The sequence below is a fragment of the Lygodium microphyllum genome, chromosome 3 (genome assembly GCF_053477565.2).
Source record: "Lygodium microphyllum isolate KBCC chromosome 3, Lygodium_microphyllum_v1.1.10, whole genome shotgun sequence".
NCBI lineage: Eukaryota > Viridiplantae > Streptophyta > Polypodiopsida > Schizaeales > Lygodiaceae > Lygodium > Lygodium microphyllum.
Genome location: NC_141137.1, coordinates 13,915,797 through 13,934,326, shown reverse-complemented (window position 1 = coordinate 13,934,326; position 18,530 = coordinate 13,915,797). Strand labels below are relative to the sequence as shown.

General features: G+C 41.6%; 1 protein-coding gene across 3 annotated transcripts in view; it reads right to left on the bottom strand.

Annotated features, from left to right (window-relative positions):
* The window catches only part of LOC148038070 (peroxisome biogenesis factor 10-like), an 80,005-nt gene that overhangs the window by 17,260 nt on the left and 44,215 nt on the right, over window positions 1–18,530 (bottom strand). For all 3 annotated transcript variants that reach the window (XM_087668618.1, XM_087668610.1, XM_087668624.1), the window contains 5 exons: window positions 4,130–4,219; window positions 3,179–3,270; window positions 2,919–3,042; window positions 2,720–2,789; window positions 2,557–2,635 (listed from right to left, as the gene is read on the bottom strand). In XM_087668618.1, the coding sequence (XP_087524744.1) occupies window positions 2,557–2,635; window positions 2,720–2,789; window positions 2,919–3,042; window positions 3,179–3,270; window positions 4,130–4,219 (455 nt within the window). The remainder of the gene's footprint in view (window positions 1–2,556; window positions 2,636–2,719; window positions 2,790–2,918; window positions 3,043–3,178; window positions 3,271–4,129; window positions 4,220–18,530) is intronic.

The window sequence follows — 18,530 nt, the reverse complement described above, 5'->3', positions numbered from 1 at the left end:
GCACCCCCACATCCATTGGGCTAGTTGGGAGACCGACCCGGCTCGTACCATCAATACATGGCAGGAGGTGTATACGATGGCAGACAAGGAGGTGCTGCAATGAGTATCAGGCTACCAGAGAGGAGTGGAGTTGAGGAGAAGGGAGATAGATGTAGCAACACCTTTGGAGTGGCTTGCTCCCCCGATATGAGTGCCGATAGAGCCTGGGGAGATATGGGCCGCTAGGTTTTTCCCAGCAAGCATCCCCCTATAGGTGGCAAGTAGAGTGGGCGGTGCCCCGCAGGGGATCTTCTTCTGCGTTCAGGAGGGGGGGCGTCTAGCCCTTAACAGAGGGCAGCAAGATGAGGGGATAGCTGCCCTTTCATGGAGGAGGATTCCGGTGGTGGGCCTTCAGGGAAAGCCATGGCGACTGGACCCCTATGTTTTCAGGAAGGAGCTCAAGGAGTGGCGCCTTTGGATCTGGGAGGGTAGACCTCTTGATGAGCTGGAGTGGGATCCAGGAGAGTGGCTATGGCCAGCCACTACAGTCGCCAAGAAGCCACAGAGGTTCTTGGAGTACACTGCCAAGATTGGCAAATACGTATTGATGCACGAGGATATGGATTGGGCGCCGTCATGTAGCAGGCACTAGGTGGAGCACAGCATCACCGGAGCCGTTCCGACGGACCTTCTGACGTTGCCTATGGGATAGTTGGAGGCTGAGGAGGGTATCATATTTCTTATGGCTGGTGGCACATGGAGGCTTGGCGGTGGAAAGTTGGCTTGCCCAGATGCAGAAGGGAGGTTGTAAGCGCTGCACACAGGGATTTAGAGGGGGATTTTCTTACTTTGACCTCAGAGGGAGCTTTCAGTTCTTTCGCTTCAAAGGGAGCTCCTACTCTAGATTCCGAGGGGGACCCTACATGCCATGAAGTTCTTCATCCACCATCTTTTACTCCCGAGGTTTGGCTCTCTTTCGAGCAATTTTACCTCTAGTGATACCCAAGATCTAGAGGATCTACCTAGTTTGAGGCCTTTGGATCTTCAACAGACACCGCCTTGGTGGCTAGGCCTTCATATTCCTTCCAGCATGGAGTCACGGAGCTAGTAGCTTCTCTCCCGAGGTTGAGATTCGGGTTCTATAGCTCATCCTATCTCCTGACCATCCTCATAGGTCTCCTTTCAAGTGGAATTCTCAAATTCTAGGGTGGATCTTCTTTTCTCTTCTCACTCCTCTTTTATGCTCCTTTTTGGAGCTTGAGAGGGGGTGTTGAGAAACCCTTCACTCACAGTTTGCGTTCTGCGTTCTGTGTTTAGGCTTTCGCACAGTGGACAACCCCAAAAAGGGGTTGGGCACCCACCATGTGGCACCACCCTAGACAGTTGGCGCCCTCCCTCCGAGTGCCACCCTAGACAATCTCTTGCCTATTTATAGGTTGTCTCTGTCACTCATTCTGTATGGTTGATCCTTCAGTCCGTCACTCCCACTCTCTCTCCATCAATCTTCTAACGCTCTCTCCTTCCATCACCTTCACCTCCGTTCTTCTGCAGCTGGCAGCCTTCCTCCATCATAGGCATCAACATCCATCATCATCAATGGCAGTTGCACCTTGCGTTTTGGTTCCTGGCTGCTTCTCCACTCATCAGATGTCACTCCACAGCTGGCGTTTTCACTCACAGAGGCTGTCTTCATCTGCATTTTCAGCATCTGCCTCATCCTCACCACTTGGCATCACTACCAGCAGCTTCCGTCAGCTCTTCATGCTTGCCTTTTGACGGAGGCTTCATCAGCTCTCTCCTTGCTTGTAGGTACCACTCTTCATCCCTACGTTTGTAGATTCAGAGGCTCCTCACCCTTCGACAACAATCTCCCTAGTCCAAGCGACACCTCCTCATCTTGCATTTGTAGACTCAAAGGCTTCTTTGGCAGTCTTCCTGCACTCCAGGGCATCCTTCCTTGCAGCACCCTTGTATCAGATTCACTTCATTAGCATGATTCATTTTTCACCATCTTTCTCAGTTTCTTTTCTCTCTCAATATTTTCCGTACACACTCTGTGTTTTCCCCCACAAACCCTATTGTCTCTCTGGTCACTTAGCCATTTGGACACTGGATGTTGAATCCCCATCAGGAGCTCATGGGGAGCCTTGCAAGATGGCATATCCAACCAAATGATTTCCAGTGGGTGAATGCCCCTTCCTGAATTCTATTATTCATTCACTTCGGCAACGCTGGGAGCAACTCTGGGATAGTTCACAGCATCATCAGGAGCTTAGACAGTTATACCTTCACACTTGGGAGTACCATAGCTTGTTCTTCATGATATGATACAGGATGGCACTCCCGAGTGAAGTTACACTCCCCCACCTTGGCTTTTTCCCACCAATCTTATGTAGATCAACCCGAGTATGTGATGTAGATTGTTCACACATGTACTTCTGTGTTTTTTCTTAGTAACATGATCATGCACATCCTCTTTTGCAAAAGCAAAGTAAAATATCAGGTTTGGTTGCCTCACCTTCCATGTTATATGTGGCAAATTCTATATCAGTAATCTTGTGTATTAGTGATTCTTACCTGGTTCTTTGCTGAGGTAGCTTTCCCATATAAGCATATTGAACACTGGCCATGCGCTTTGCCACAGTGTAATAAACTCCTACAAAAGCAGATACTTTCAAACTAATGCCCGTCCTTCTCAAAGGAAAAACTAGATCACTTCGGAAAAGCATATAAACCACACCTCTGAAATAAAAAAGCATCAAATTTGCTCGTCCAAGTATAAGCAATGCCTCCTTGATGGATGGAAGAATCTGCAAGTGTGAAAGAGGGAAGAAGGGCCTGAGCAAAAAGCTTACAAGCATTACATCTACAAAATCTGTTGTATAGCTGTTCTTTTACAGATTACACATTAACCAACACAAATAAATATAAATGACTACCAATGGCCATTGTTGCAATAAAGAGCTTTGGCGTGACTCATTGTAGGAAGCAGAATTTTCCTGCATGCCTGCTGACTGAAAATTTTGACTAGCATGGAGCATCCCTCTTGCAGCAGCTCTGGAACTGTACAACAGCAACTTCAAATTACCCATATAGAAGTGCTCTAAGATGAAGTTTCTATACTGCCAGTGAAGTTAATTTTCCACCACTAAAATTAAAGCATCCTCTCTGCATTGCATTGTAGGAGAGCATATGTAACCTGAGCCGTTCTGCAAGACAGGGAAGAATCTGAACAAATACAAGAAAAATACGCCTTGCTGGACTCAGAGGCAATCCAGATTGACCAGCCACCTGTGCATTGACATCACAAGCATGACTACTTAATGTTGTCAACTTCCTCTGCATGAACACCATCATGTATTAAATATTTTCATGCCCGTGTGCTTTCATGCAGCATTTAACAATCAAACCTCTCTATATTTCAAGAATCATGCTATATTTTAAGAAAACACATGCCTCCTCAGTTTGACTTGTCTTTCCACTTTACATCAATGCTCGAAAAAGTAGAAAATTTTATATCTTGTTTAGCATGGAAGAATATTATGAGAAGGCACTGTTCTGGCCTCTTTGACAATGCTCCTAGCACCTTTGGCCTCTCAAATTTCATGAGGGTACCCACCCTGCCTGGCTCACATGTCATGTGCAGAGTAAGTTCACCTTCTTGTTCAACCTTGTCTCTTTTCATGAGAAAAGCTCTCCTTTCAACTTTCAGACATTTGATATCTTGATCACAAGTACTACAGAAGAACATGGTTAGTGCAAGCATCACAACTTGTGACCAGACATTAGATATTTAAGTATCATAAGTAGGCATGCCTAATGGACAAACCACAACAACCAATAAACACTAGGCATATGCAATCTGGAACCATGACAAATAGATGTTGACTCATGCAACTGGTGCTTCAAAGATTGTATACTTGACTTATTCACTTCATTGTATGGAACTCTGGCGTAGCTATTTCAGATGGACACAGCTAACAGGAGCACTGAGCATACCAAAGCACATAGGACTTTGATGACCCTACAAATCATTAAAATCTCTTACTCAAGAATACAATAGAATGAAACAACATCCAACGATTTCGAGATGTACTTCAGCCTAAAATTCTAATGACAAAAGAAAGGAGCTAGATGTATGAAACTACACCTGGGTTATATTACTGTACTCCTCCCCAAGTGTCTGAATACCCATACCAGTGGTAAGGAAGTAATACAGAGCCTGACCAGCCAGCCTTATCTGCACAAAATAAGTATTCACTGCTTTGAAATAGACTTCAAAGTTTCACATTATTATTAAAGGTACCCCTACAAGTACTTATTGGTGAGAACCCTCAGCTAGCCCTTCATTCTCAAAAAACCCAGGACTAAGACGTTTGATGCAATGAAAACTGGAATAGCTATTGTTAATCTGATGTTAAGATATTTGAATGGATCCAACCCAGCTTCTTAATGAACCTTAAAAAGATTTGAACAAATCCAAACTTCATTTTTCTGGAAAATAACTTCATCACAAGTCAAAAGCCAAGACATTCATGAGCATCTCAGGCAAGGCTGCTCGGCATTCTCTCCATCCATCTGACACGTATTCCGAGCCTCCACTACACAGTCCACACACCCTGCTCCTGTCACAAGCTCTCCAGAGGCTGCATTTACAGCTGGCAACAATTTTCTGACCGTGTTTGCTGCATCTACTGCATTGTCTACAGCTACAAACCAAGTCTGGGGCTGCGTTTCTGATTTCTGCTCCTATATGGACTGCCATGTCAAAATCCATCAAAAAACGAGCATGACTGGGCTACACAGCTTGCTCCTCCATCCTCCCACATGGTCGAAGAGACTTCAGACTACTATGAAGTCCATGGACCATACAAGATTTCAAAAGCTGAATATGACCTCATTCTCATGTATAGGGCTCAAAAACAAATTGAAGGTAAATTTGAGTTTTCCCCTTAAGAAACGGTGAACTGGTCTAATGATTTTGCAGGAAGGACAAAAGCTCCAAAAAGGACCAGCCATCCTGACGTGGAAACTAGCATGGAGTACAAACCCTTCATCTCTTTATCACTTTCATCTCCATCTCTACTTCTTTTATCTATGCCATTTACATCTCCACTTTCATCTCCATCTCTACCTCTTTCATCTATGCCATTTACATCTCCACCTTTATTTACTCATATGTCAGGTACGCAAAACAGCACTTCTCCATCTTCTGAGTTTTCTTCCTCTTTTCAGCAAGATGTAGGTGATCCTTATGAAGAAGGAACTATGCAAACCCGTTATTGGTTCATAAGTCCTAAAGAATAAAGAATTCTGTTTCGAAACACAAAGAAAGGTGATGACTCCAAAAGATTAATTCAAACACCTGCAAGTTCTCTCTCTTGTTTTCCTTCAGTTTTTCCTTCTCAAGGTCATTTTGAAGTAGGTGAACCATCTTCACTTTCATTCAATGTATTTAATGGACAAAAGAAACCAAAGTTATTTTCAACAACTGCATCAACTAATCCGCTTAATCTCCCACCCATCCCATTGTCTTCTTCTGTTGCACCTTCCTTTCGATCTCCATTAAGTGCAGATCATATTTCTTCTCACATCACACCAAGGGGTCCTAATCCACTTAATCTCCCACCCATCCCACTGTCTTCTTCCGTTGCACCTTCCTTTCTGTCTCTATCAACTGCACATCATATTTCTTCTCACATCACACCAAGGGGTCCTTCACCCTTAGGCAATCTTTAGGACCTCATATTTTTCTCAACCAAGTGGTGTACACATGACGGAGGCTCGTCCTCCCAATCCCACGCTTTCAAGATTTTTACAGCCAACAGTGGTAGTGGCAAGGCCAAACAGGTGTTGCCACCGGTTAGCCATCATAGTCTACATCCTTCTCAACACCAAAGGGCACGTCAAATTGGTTTACAAAGGCCCACATCATCTCTATAGAGACATTTGAAAATGTGAGTCTCATCCACATCTGCAAGTTGCCTCCCGATGCTGTGACTACAGAGGCCCGCTCATCACAATGAAGTACTTGAAGTACTCCTTGGATTGTGGATAGTGGAGCTACTTATCAAATGACCCCCATCTTGAACATTTTCATCTCCCAATCCCATATAGCCAGCATAGTCCATGTTGGAAATAGCTTCTTGGTCAAGTTCAGGCTTAAGGTTGCGTCAGTTTTACCACTAACCAAGGCCTAGATCGTGCTACACTAGATGATATATAGCACCTTTCTCAGCTTTTGATAAACTTGTTATCCGTTCAACAAATTTTTCGGTTGGGACGAGCAGTCTTTTTCACAGCAACCACAGTCGAGTTCCTTGACTCTCAAACTGGTTTAGTGACTACTCATGTGGAGGCACAACCTAGTGGCATTTACCACATTACCCCATTCCTTTCCATGCCACTAGCTGAGGGCTCTGAGCTCAACCGCTTCCAAGCTTTAGCCACCACACGATAGCCTACAGACATTAACCATCTCTCGCATTTTCACTTAGGACATCTTGGATACAACTTTGTTTATAAGTTGTAACATCAAATGGTTGAAGTCCTTCCACACTTGAAGTTATCTCCTGATATCTGTAAAGCATGTCAACTCAGGAAACAGCACCATACCCCAATCCCTCAACATTCCACACATAGAGCTAACGTTTCTCTTAGAATGTTTCATGTTGATCTTTGTTGGCTGACATCCATTGCCGCCTTGAATAGTGCACTATATTTATTTTTGATAGTGGATGATCATTCTAGACACATGTGGATATACTTTCTTAAGCATAAGTCCAACACATTTATCTATTTCTCTGCTAGAGCCTTGGGTGTTGCTACTTCATAACCAAACTAATCGTCATGTAGGATGTATAAGGAGTGATAGTGGTGGCAAGTTTATCTCCCACAAGTTTTTTAAGTTTCTACAAGAGCATGGCACCTCTTGCTAGCTTACCTCTACCAACTTCCCCTCTCAAAATGGAATGGTAGAGCATAGGAACCAGACCATCATGAACATATCATGCTCTATGATATTTGCACCAGAGCTCTCCGAGCGCCTTTGGGTCGAGATTGTTAACACTTCAGTGTATATCCTCAATCGGTACCCACCGGCTGCGGTTGTCCCTAAAAGTGAAAACAGTCTTTCTTCTCTAATAGAGTGGCAATTCCCCGATCAAGCAATTAATTACAACAATCAGTAAAACATAAACTAAAAATGCTCAATTTACCTTGAAATTCTTAAACAGTACCTTGTTGGCCCCAAAATTTGACATTCCTTTTGGTATTTCTTTACTTTATTAAATACTTATGGCATGGGTCCCAAGGTGGCTATTAAACCCTAATTTCTACAGAAATTAAGCATTTATAGCACAACTCCCTCAACTGTTCACAAAATTTGGCTGAGATCTACTCCAAATGGCTAAGATAAGTTGAGATCTCCTGAGAATGGGCTAGAATAGGTGAGAGAATGTAAGAGAGAGAGAGAGAGAGAGAGAGAGTTCAAAGATTCCTCGTTGGAAATGGCTGAATTCTGCCTGTAGCCTGTCAAATTTGCCCTTGAAGCTGCCACCAACTACCACAAAGGCCCAAAACTACTATCGCCAATCTCAAGATACTCTCCTCCTCCTACTGGCGACTGATCCCCTAGGGCCTCTATCTCTTGTCTCCTACAGCAAACTGCTGAAAACTAGTCTTAATTCTAATTTGTAGCACCTTCTCTCTCTCACACACAAGCTGGAAACTCTTTGAATTGTTGAAACCAAGCCCGAAAAACGTTTTCTAAGTTTACATGGGTGTTTTTGCCAAGTAGCAACCTTCTAAATCCACTTTTCAGCCCATAATTAAATCGGCTAGGACATTTACAATGCGTAGTGGTCCCCAACCTCTATTGACCCCTAGACTGGCATTAATTAATTAATTAATGCTAGTCCCTAGTGTCACCAATGATACTTATTGGCCAAACAACTATCCTAGAGTGAAAACTGACACCAAATAACCACCAAAGCCCAACTGGCATAACTTATCACAAATTTTGCCTTTGGCACCCACTGCATCCTCGAGCTCCTTGGCATGTTACCATGAAATAATTACCATGTGCATCACATGTGCTAAACAACCTTGCATATTTGATTAGTAACTTAATCAAATGTTATCAACAAGATTAAAGCATCTCACAATTTCACATCCCCATAACAAACATCCCCCTTCAAATCTTTGTAGTCGTCCTCGATTGCACTACATTGTGCCAAAGGAAAATCATACTGCATTGGAATTTTCATAAGGCATCACAATGAACATTTGCCATTGTTGTCTAACCATGCTATATGCCCTAAACCTGCTGTAAATTTCCAGCCAGTATAAACATCAAATAAAACTAAGAGACAATCTAGAACTGTTGCTAGAAAACCATTGGATGCATCCATAACTCGTGTTTCTTAACTATTCTGACTTCACAACCATAGTAAAGCATATTCTCAGCATAAACCACGGCTAAAACTATCAATGGCATTCAGTAACGTGTCGCTGCCCATGGAACCAGCTGTAAATCATCAAAAACTGAGCATAATCAGATCATAAACTGATCACTTGCTAATCTAGAAACTGCTTGCAAAGTGTTGCAAATGTGACCCCAAACTGATCACAAATTGATTGCAAAAACTGATCAGTAAGATGCAACAACTGATGCAGAACTGATCCTTAAAGTGATCATAAGCGGATCTCAAGCTAATAAAAAACTAAACTGAAACTTATTGGAATTTTGTCTCAGAATTGAGGAAAAAACTTATGCCAAACTGATCATAAACTAATGCAAAAGCAGAGTTTCAATGCCCTGGTGAAACTCGTACTCGTTTGCATATATTGCACAATGACTAGTGCACTAAGTAGTGACCTCATGACAGATATACTGTCAGCATAGTACCTTGGATGCATGCTGAATACATCCAAGATCCACTGCATACGAGAGCTGTCTAGTGGAGTGGAAGTGCTTCCTCCCCCTTGAGCATCAAGCAGTGCTCCGTACCCCTGCTCTGCTCAACCTGATTAAGCCCAAACCAATGTTAGCTCTAACTGAAAGGCATCTAGGTAAAGCTATAAAAATTGAGGATGGTCTACCAAGTCATCCTCTTCCATCCATTTTGCGTCCATTAGTGAATAGTTCTGAAACTTCATCAAATATCTCATGGGAACTTTACCTCTAATCTTTCTTTCCTTATGTGAGAAAATCTGCACGGGTAACACTATCTCATCCAATTTCTCAAACTCAAGTTGAATTCCACCAAATATATCCTCTAGCACATCACAACGAAAAGGCCTCAACAAAACTAACATAAAATGCATTGTGTGTCCACCAATGTAGAGGTAATTTCAGCCAATATGCCACATTGCTAATCTTTTCCAACACCTAAAAGGGCCCATAATATTTCATAGTCAACTTCAGATACAATCTCTCTCTTTCTTTCATCTTTTTCAACCTTGTCTTTTCAAAACGTAGCAATACATAATCGACCTCTGCAAACTGCAAAGCATGTCTATGGCAATCAGCAATCTTCTTTTGCTTTTCATGTGATTTTTGAAATGCATACTTTATCTTTGTATGGGTTGCATCCAAATTTTCCACATAACGATCAACCTCAAAGATTTTATCCTTGGTCTACAAGATAGCTGGTACCTTCCTGCTACCCTCAACCACCTCAAATGGAGCTTTGTCAGTGGACAATGCACCATATTGTTGTATGCAAACTCAACCCATGGCAAATAATACTCCCACTGTGTCTTGTGGTTTGAAACATAGCACCTCAAAAGATCCAATACTATAGAATTTTCTTCTTCAGGCACACCATCTGTCTACAAATGGAAGGATGATGAGAATTTCAGCATGGTATCCATATTCTCAAACAATCCTTTCCAAAATAAACTCATTATCTCAAGGTCTTGATCACTCATTATCAACTATGGCATACCATCGTACTTAAAGATGTACTGTGCCATATGATTAGCCTTAAATTTCTTGCTCACCGGAATGAAATGGGTATATTTGCTAAACCTGCAAATGATAGTCCATATGCCATCATTCCCTGTAGGCATCCTAAGGAGCTCAAAAATAAAATCCATCCCAATGCTCTATCAAAGCCTATCTAGAATGCCCAAGAACTACAACAAGCCCGACATCTTTTGTCTATCATGCTTTGCCTTCTAACATACAATACATGTCCTGACAAACTGCTCTACATCATGCCTAAAAGCTAGCCAATGAAAGAAATGCTCCACTGCCATGACTATGATATCAATGTCTCTCCTATATATGGATGAGCAAGACTTTCAATGATGACTGGATACCTCAACTGCTTTGTGACACACAGTTGTCCATGCATCATCAAAAATCTATCTCTAAGTACAAGTGTTCATGTTGCTGGCCATTGCAAAGCTTATCATAAACGTTAGCAAAGTTTGAGTCAACAACATACTCCTCTTTCATGGCATCCAACTCAATGTGATAAGCCATGCTAATGTCTGAAATTTGTGGCTTACATGACAATGCATCAGCCACAACATTTTTTAACAATCAATATGTACAATCTCAAAATGAAACATAGAGAGAAGATTTCCCCATATCATATGCTTCTTTGATAACTTTGTCTACGTCAGAAAGTACCTCAAAGTTTGATGGTCTGTCTACGCTATAAAATCAATCCCCCAACAAGTAATGTTTCCTTTAGTGAATGCATGAATTACAACCAACAGCTCTTTCTCATAGACCTGCAAATTCTTCTTTGCATCGTAGACAATTCGACTCTTATAAGCCACAACTCGGCCATTTTGCATAAAAATAACCCCAATGCTATTACCACATGTATCACAATGAACCACAAATGACTTCCTAAGATCAAGCAACACAAGCACATGATCTGAAGTCATCTTTTTCTTCAACTTTTTAAATGTTGAAATTTCCATTGTTCATCTAAATGATAAATTTTTCTTTTGCAAAGCATACAATGGAGATGTAATTTCAGCAAACCCACATACATACTTCTTGTAGTAAGAACACAAACCCAAGAAGCTGTAGATCTTGTTGGCCCAAGAGTGGAGTGATTGTGCAATTAATTTAATGAAAAATGAATGAGAATGAAAGAATTAATCGATGCACAATAATACTCAATCACGAATAAGTAATTAATTCATGAGAGAGAGAGAGAGAGAGAGTACAACACTCTAGGCAATCACACTGAATAATGCCACATTTGTGCAAAATGAGGCATGAAGTGTCTTTAAATAATAAAATATGAAACCCTAACGGCTCAACCGTTGTAGGAAACCCTAAAATAAACCCTAACCCTAAAGTCACTCAGTGCTAGAACACTAGGGGCAACAACTGCATTTAATGAAAATTTAAATGCCTAGGGAGTTCGAATCATGCATCAAAGGGCATCAACGCGTAGCCCATGTGATGGCCTACAAACTCCCCTTCATGAAATGGATGGATTAATCTAGGAAAAATGACAGAATCCTAGAAAATAAAAAGAAACATGAGATCATGGTTGCACAAGTTCATCCAAGTGCAAATAGCAGCCTATGACAATATAGACTATGACAAATCATGGAACAAATGGAATCAAGTTCAAGGCTTGCCGAAAAGCCTGGAACTTTGGTTGAGGAAGAGCCTTCATGAAAAGATTTGCCAAGTTGTCTTCGGCGGCTATATAAGACAACTCTATTTCTCCAGCTGACATCTGCTCACAAACATAATGATAATGAACTTCTATATGCTTTGTGTGGGCATGGAACATTGGGTTGTGCACAATGGACAAAGCACTCTTGCTATTAGTGTGGATAAGTGTCGGAGCCGTCTGGTGCACATGAAGATCTACAAGTAACTTGTGGAGGCAAACACACTCCACTGTGGCTGTGAACGCTGCTTTGTACCCAACTTCACAACTAGAAGTAGCAACTGTAGTTTGTTTCTTGCAAAACCAAGAAACAAGAGATGTACCCAAGAAGAAGCAGTTGCCACTATGAGAGACATGAGAATCTGAAAATCTAGCCCAATCATTGTCAAAATATCCATGCAAAGAGAGTGAAGAATCAGCCTTGTAGAAAAGGCCAAGATCTTGAGTGCCTTTAAGACACCGAAAGACACGCTTCATTGCCTACCAATGAAGTACTAAAGGGCTCTGCATATATCTGCTCAACTGGGAGACAACAAATTGAAGATCAAGCCTCATGTGACATAGATAAATCAAGCATCCAACAGCCTGTTGATATAAAGTAGTATCAAAGGATCCATTACCATCATCAAATTGGATACCCAAATAATAGTGAAGTAGACCAAGATCTGTCATGGCAAATGTTTGCTGTAAATCTGCCTTAAACGCAGCAATTTGACAAGCATTGGTCCCAATGACAAGCATGTCATCAACATAAAGCTCAAGAATAATAATAAAATCAGATCCCTAATGTTGAATGTAAAGAGTAGCCTCAATAGGGCTATTTTGAAATCCAAGATGCAATAGATGAGAATGTATACCAGCGTATCAAGCCCATGGAGCTTGCTTTAAACCATACAAAACCTTCTTGAGATGACAAACTTTGTGCTCAGAGCCTTTAAGTGAAAATCCTGGAGACTAAGAAACATATACCTCTTCAGTGAGATATCCATGGAGAAATGATGTCTTGATATCTAGCTGATGCACCTCCCAATGAAAGTGGACAGCAAAAACAATAGTACTCCTAATGGTAGTAATGCAAGAGATGGGGGCAAAAGTCTCCTCAAAATCAAGTTGTTCGGCATAGCCCTTGCAACAAGGTGGGTTTTGTACCTGTCAATAGAACCATCTGACTTTCTTTTAATTTTATAAACCCCTTTGGTGCCTATGGCACGCTTGTTCTGAGGCAAGTCACATAGCTCCCAAGTGTCACTCTGATGGATGGAATCAATCTCTGCCTTCATTGCTTCCACCCAACGACCCTTTGAAAAAACATCTTTATAACATAGGGGTTCTTCATTGTATGTTTAGTGACCAATGCACATGCAAGAAGATTACCTTGATCCTTGCGAGCAGAGGCTCATGTGCGGGTAGCCAAAGGAATTCTCTGTAAGTCTAGGCATAGCACATTCTTTGAAAATGCAAGAGTGATATAAACTGCTCCATTCCATGCAAAGGAAGTCATTTTGGCCTCTTCCACCTGTCACCTACCTCTTGGAGCTGCCACCATCATCATGAAACTTTCGTTCGCTATTGTCAGGGCCTTCACTCACTGTCGCCATCATCTACATCCGTCGCCATTAGTGGGAGCTATCACCATCATCATCCTACTTGCGTTTGGAGTCTCTCTCTCCTGCAACTATTGTTATTAGCATCTCCACTGTCACCATCAGTTTCCATCTATCACCCATTAATAGCCAGCTTGCATTTGCCTGTTTTGCACAATCGCTAGGTTTTCTCTCTCCTCTACAATTTGTGTTTGCTGCATATTCTCTCCTACTACATGTTTGCATCAAATCCACTCTTTTGTGGCTGCATTTACTAGTGTTCAACACACTAAGGTTGCCTTGTTACATTTGGAAGAGTGTCTAGTAACCAGCAAGGGACTCTTTAAGGGTGCTGAATTTCAGCCCTTGTATGCTCAAATTGATCCAAAATAGGGGGCTTCTCTTCAGACAAGGTATCATGATGCTGTTGTGGCTGTAAATCAGGCTGAATAGACTATTGTAATGTATCCGTAGATGGTGGAAATGAAAGCTGAGAAGAAGGATCAGCCATGGAACCATTATGGAAAAGTGATAGTAAGCTGTCAAAGGTGACTGAAGCATCAATAGTAGGCTGTTTTTGACAGTCCAGTAAGGGATGAGAAGCATTTTCAGCAAAGATAACATCTTTGCTGACAATAACCTTGCTTGTAGAGGGTTGATAAAGATGGTACCCTTTACTTTCAGGACTATATTTAATAAATGTGCAGTGAACAGACTTGTCATCTAGCTTATGCCTTTTCTGAGAGGCACATGAGCATACGCCAATGATCCGAAAGTCCTCATATGAGAGAGAGAAAACTTGGAGCCAGTCCATGCCTCATAAGGAGTGATGGTGCATAAAGCTCTTGTGGGACATAACCGGCACATAGAATAGCATCGAACCAAAAGGAATTAGGTAAATTCTTACTCTTCAGCATGTATCTCGTCATCTCCATGAGTGACCTATTCTTCTGCTCTGCTACTCCATTTTGTTGTGGGGAGTAAGGAACGGTGCATTGATAATGAAGTCCTCGAGATGCAAGATACTCCGAAAACTATTTGGCAAGATATTCACCCCCCCTGTTGGTGCAAGGGTCCAAATGTGAAAGCCGCTTTGGTTTTCCACCATAGCAATAACAATTTTGAAGCAAGGGAAGACTTCAACCTTAGATTTTAGCCCATATATACCCAAGTAAATCGGGACTTGTCATCTATGAATGTGACAAAACATAAAAATCCACCAATGGATTTGGTCCGCATAGGACCACAAACATCACTGTGAAGAAGATGTAGAATATATAGCGAATGAACATGAGAATCCTTAGGAAAGGAGAATCGATGCATCTTACCAAGTAAACAACCTTCACAAATGTGATTTGATAGCAAGTGAATTTTTGGAAGATCTTTGACCATATCCTTTGACTAGAGCTTCATCAATGCTCGATAGTTTATGTGACCAAGCCTTTGATGCCATAAATGTGTATCGTGAAAAGATTCCTTTGTTAATAAGGCACTGTCAATAGGATTTTCAGCAAGTTGTTGATTATAAGTATGAAGACAATAGAGACCTTTAGTGAGGGTGCCTATCAAGACAATCAAAGAAGAAATCTTATCATCATATACTGCATATCAAGGGCCGTCAAAAATGACACGAAACCTAGAAGTAGCAATGGCTGAAATGGAGATAAGATTCTTCTTGATGCTGGACACATAGAGAACATCATGCAATGTCAAAGGAGTGCCCAAGATGGAGACAACTTGCACATGTCCAATTCCTTTAACTGCATAAGAGGCATTGTTAGCACACATAAATATTCCCCCCTTAGGTACATTAAACATTAGGCAAGAGGTGATGTACTTAGATGCACCACTATTGAAATACCAAGTAGAAGCCACATCAATAATAACAAAAAAACAAGTATCATGAATAGAAGGATTATACTGACACTTAATGAAAAAGGTATAACCCTTAAACTGAGAATAGTTCACAGTCTCATGTGCAAGAGCAAGACCAGACTCCTTCTTCTCTAATGCAATTCGTTTACAACATTCAATGATATCATGCCCTGTCTTCTGACAATAATTACACCTCTTAGCTTTGTTGATTGGACCCCTCGAAGGATTGAAAGAGGATGGACCAACATGGAAGGGTGTCTTCGATGTAGAAGGGATGTAGGAAGAAGGGCAGAATGAAATTTTCTTGTTTTTTGACAAACAACCTTGTTTTTTAGGTTGGGTTTGGGTTTTCCATGATGATGGGTGGAAAAGGCCAGCTCGGTTGCCATGGTAGCATTGCGGTTGAGACAGCTTTGTTCCTCCTATAACAAAAGAGACGCAAGTTGGTCGAAGTTGTAGGTAACTTGGTTGCCCATAGTTATCAACCGCAAGGTGGTAGCAAAACCGTGATATGATTCCGGTAGACCATTAAGAGTGATGGAAACAAGCTAGTTACCAAAAAATTCTTCACCAATATTTCATAGTTGCTCGTTAAGATCTTTGATGACGGTGAGATAGCCATCCATATTACCTCCTCCTTCCATGCGAACATCTTCCAGTTGCTTACGTAGGTAAGCAACACACACTTCATTGTGCACTTGATATAATGATGGAAGCTTATCCCAAGCTTCCTTGGATGTCTTGAATGATCAGATGTGTGGAATGATGGCTCTCTTCACACATAAAGCAATTAGGCCATACGCTTGGGCATCATGGCCATCCCATCGAATCTGATCTTGAGTGGGAGGCGTTATCGAAGAAGAAGATGATTCAACATCATGAGAGCCACCTCGTGATGTGGCAGCGGGAGGTGGTGCCGGTGTTGGAGAAGTCTCGGTGCCGTTGGCTATATGCCATAGATTCTTCGCGACAAGAACATGTCGCATCATGTAATCCCACATTGGGTAATTGGTGCCATCGAGCTTATCCTCCACACCAACCATGCCCAACAAATCACTATTATAGCTGACCATGAGTGATGATCAGCCATAAAATAATATTTTCCAAGTGAAGAGAGAGAAAATAGATGCGCGAACAATAATAAATCATTGATAGAAGATATGTTGTCCACCTCGATGAAATCGAATAACATGAAGAATAATCATCTCTCTTGTTTTTTTTTTCTTGCTGAGGAGAGAGAAAAATATGCGGAAAATAAATAATTTCAGAAATAAATATTACCCGATCAAGGCGGTAATCAGCAATATGCTGAAATCAGAGAATAGTGGTTGGAAATGCTCCAATGATGCAAACAGCAGTAGAATATATTGAAAATTCGCCCAATAATATGCCAAAATGATCAATTTTGTCTTCAATGTCAGGAAAGAGCAAGGCGAACAGCCGAATAATATGATTTTAGAGCACATCGAGGACCAAGAAGATGAATTGAGGAAAAAGCCCCAAATTTTGGGCGCCTCGTGGTGGAATTAGGCAAAAGTCCCAAAATTTACCAAAAAAATGAAGAAATTTTGAAGAAATTGGGTAAACTTATTACCCAATTAATGCTGAATGCCGCACCTTAAGCTTGATTGAGCCTCAATATTGATTAAATTTAATTAATTTCAGAAAAGCCCCAAATTTCCAATGAAATTGGCATGAAATCGGGCTCAAATGACGATAAGCCCCAAATTTTATTGAAAATTTGAAGAGAAACTTGATAATTTTGCAAGTTTTTACCCGAAAGATGTTGAATGTCGCACTTGGTGATGAATTTTGCCTTAATGTCAATGAAAAATGTCGAATTCTTAAAAAGCCCCAATTTTGGTGACAAAATTGGAGTGAAATTCAATCAATTTGTTGAAGAGCCCCAAAATTGATGAAGACCAATCCTAAATTTCTTTCAATTTGATGAAGAATCTAATAAAATTGATGGAAAAGCACCAAATTTTGATGAAATTTGAATCAAATTGTGGATCAATTTGATGAAAACCCCCAAATTTGGTCTAATTTGTGTTTATGAGCAGAGGTGTAGAAACAACGGCCTATATGAAGTGAAATAAAATTTGAAATATAGACAATTGATTTGGAAAAAGAAATCATGTGTGTTGGCCCCAAGGCGGCAAGACTATCGTGTCGATGTGGCAATGGGCAGGTGGTCATTGCGCCCATGTCGATGAGTGGGAGAAGACAGGCGGCATCGTATGCGTGTCGGCTGGGTAGACGAGTCTGAAGGATAGGACGCAAAGCAACAAGCTGGCAACCAGGCACGTTGGGTGGCAACGTGATGGGTTAGACAAGGCAAAGGCGGAAAATTTGACGTGATGGTCACAGCGAAGGCAACACACTGCCTGTCAACAAGCAACCATGACGTTGGACGTAGGCGGCTCCAAGAGTCGCAATTAAGAGGAGGTGTGGCTTAGGGTGGCAACAAGGGCAAGGCCATCGACAGTATGCAGGCCCGTAAGAGCTGGAGTCAAAGTGTGTCTTGAGCACACGTTGCAGACAACACCCCAATCAAGGAAGATTGAAGATTTTTCTCGAAGAAATTAAATGGAAATGGCAATGGTGGCACGATGATGTGCAACCGTCAACAACCATTCGTCAAGGGCACGAAGGCCGGCACGATAGCAATGAATTCGGGTGGTAGCCGGCCGAGATGTTGCTAAATGGCAATGGCTACGAGTTAATGATCGCGAGCAATGGCGAGGACAATAAATGAAAGCCACTCTAATACCACTAGTTGGCCCAAGCGTGGAGTGATTGTGTGATTAAATGGAAAATGAATGAGAATGAAAGAATTAATCGATGCACAACAATACTCAATCATGAATAAGAAGTAATAATCAATTTGAGAGAAAGAAAGAAAGAAAGATCTATTAACGTCTCTAAAAGGCCAGAGTGGCCTATGAGACCATAACCAATACAACTGGTATCATCATATCTCACCAAATAAGAAGAGATAAAATTTATGTGTAAGTTTACATGGTATATTGGAATGAGATGTATGGAAACTGAAAAAATTGAAAAAACTGAAAAAAGTTGGAAAAAGACCTAAGTTTAAAAAGATCAAGAGTATAGGGTATCACCCCCTCAGTCTATGGAATCCACCAAGACTCTACAAGCTACCTCTGACTGAGTCATCGCGCCAATCTGCCTCTGTACCAAGCTAGTTTGATGCGAATGTGCCGCATATGGGCACGCCTATGTTGTCGTGTAGGTACTCTAGGGTGTCATGCTTTGCGTAGCGTTGTAGCTCTGTGAACTGTGATGCCTCCTGATGTTGTATCTTGGTAACGCCTATCAGGAGGAGATGTAGTGTCTGGGGTGGTCGCGGCTGGGGGTTCAGCTATGCTGAAATAGTCTGTAACTGCTCTCTGAAGGGGTGGATGATGCTAGGGTC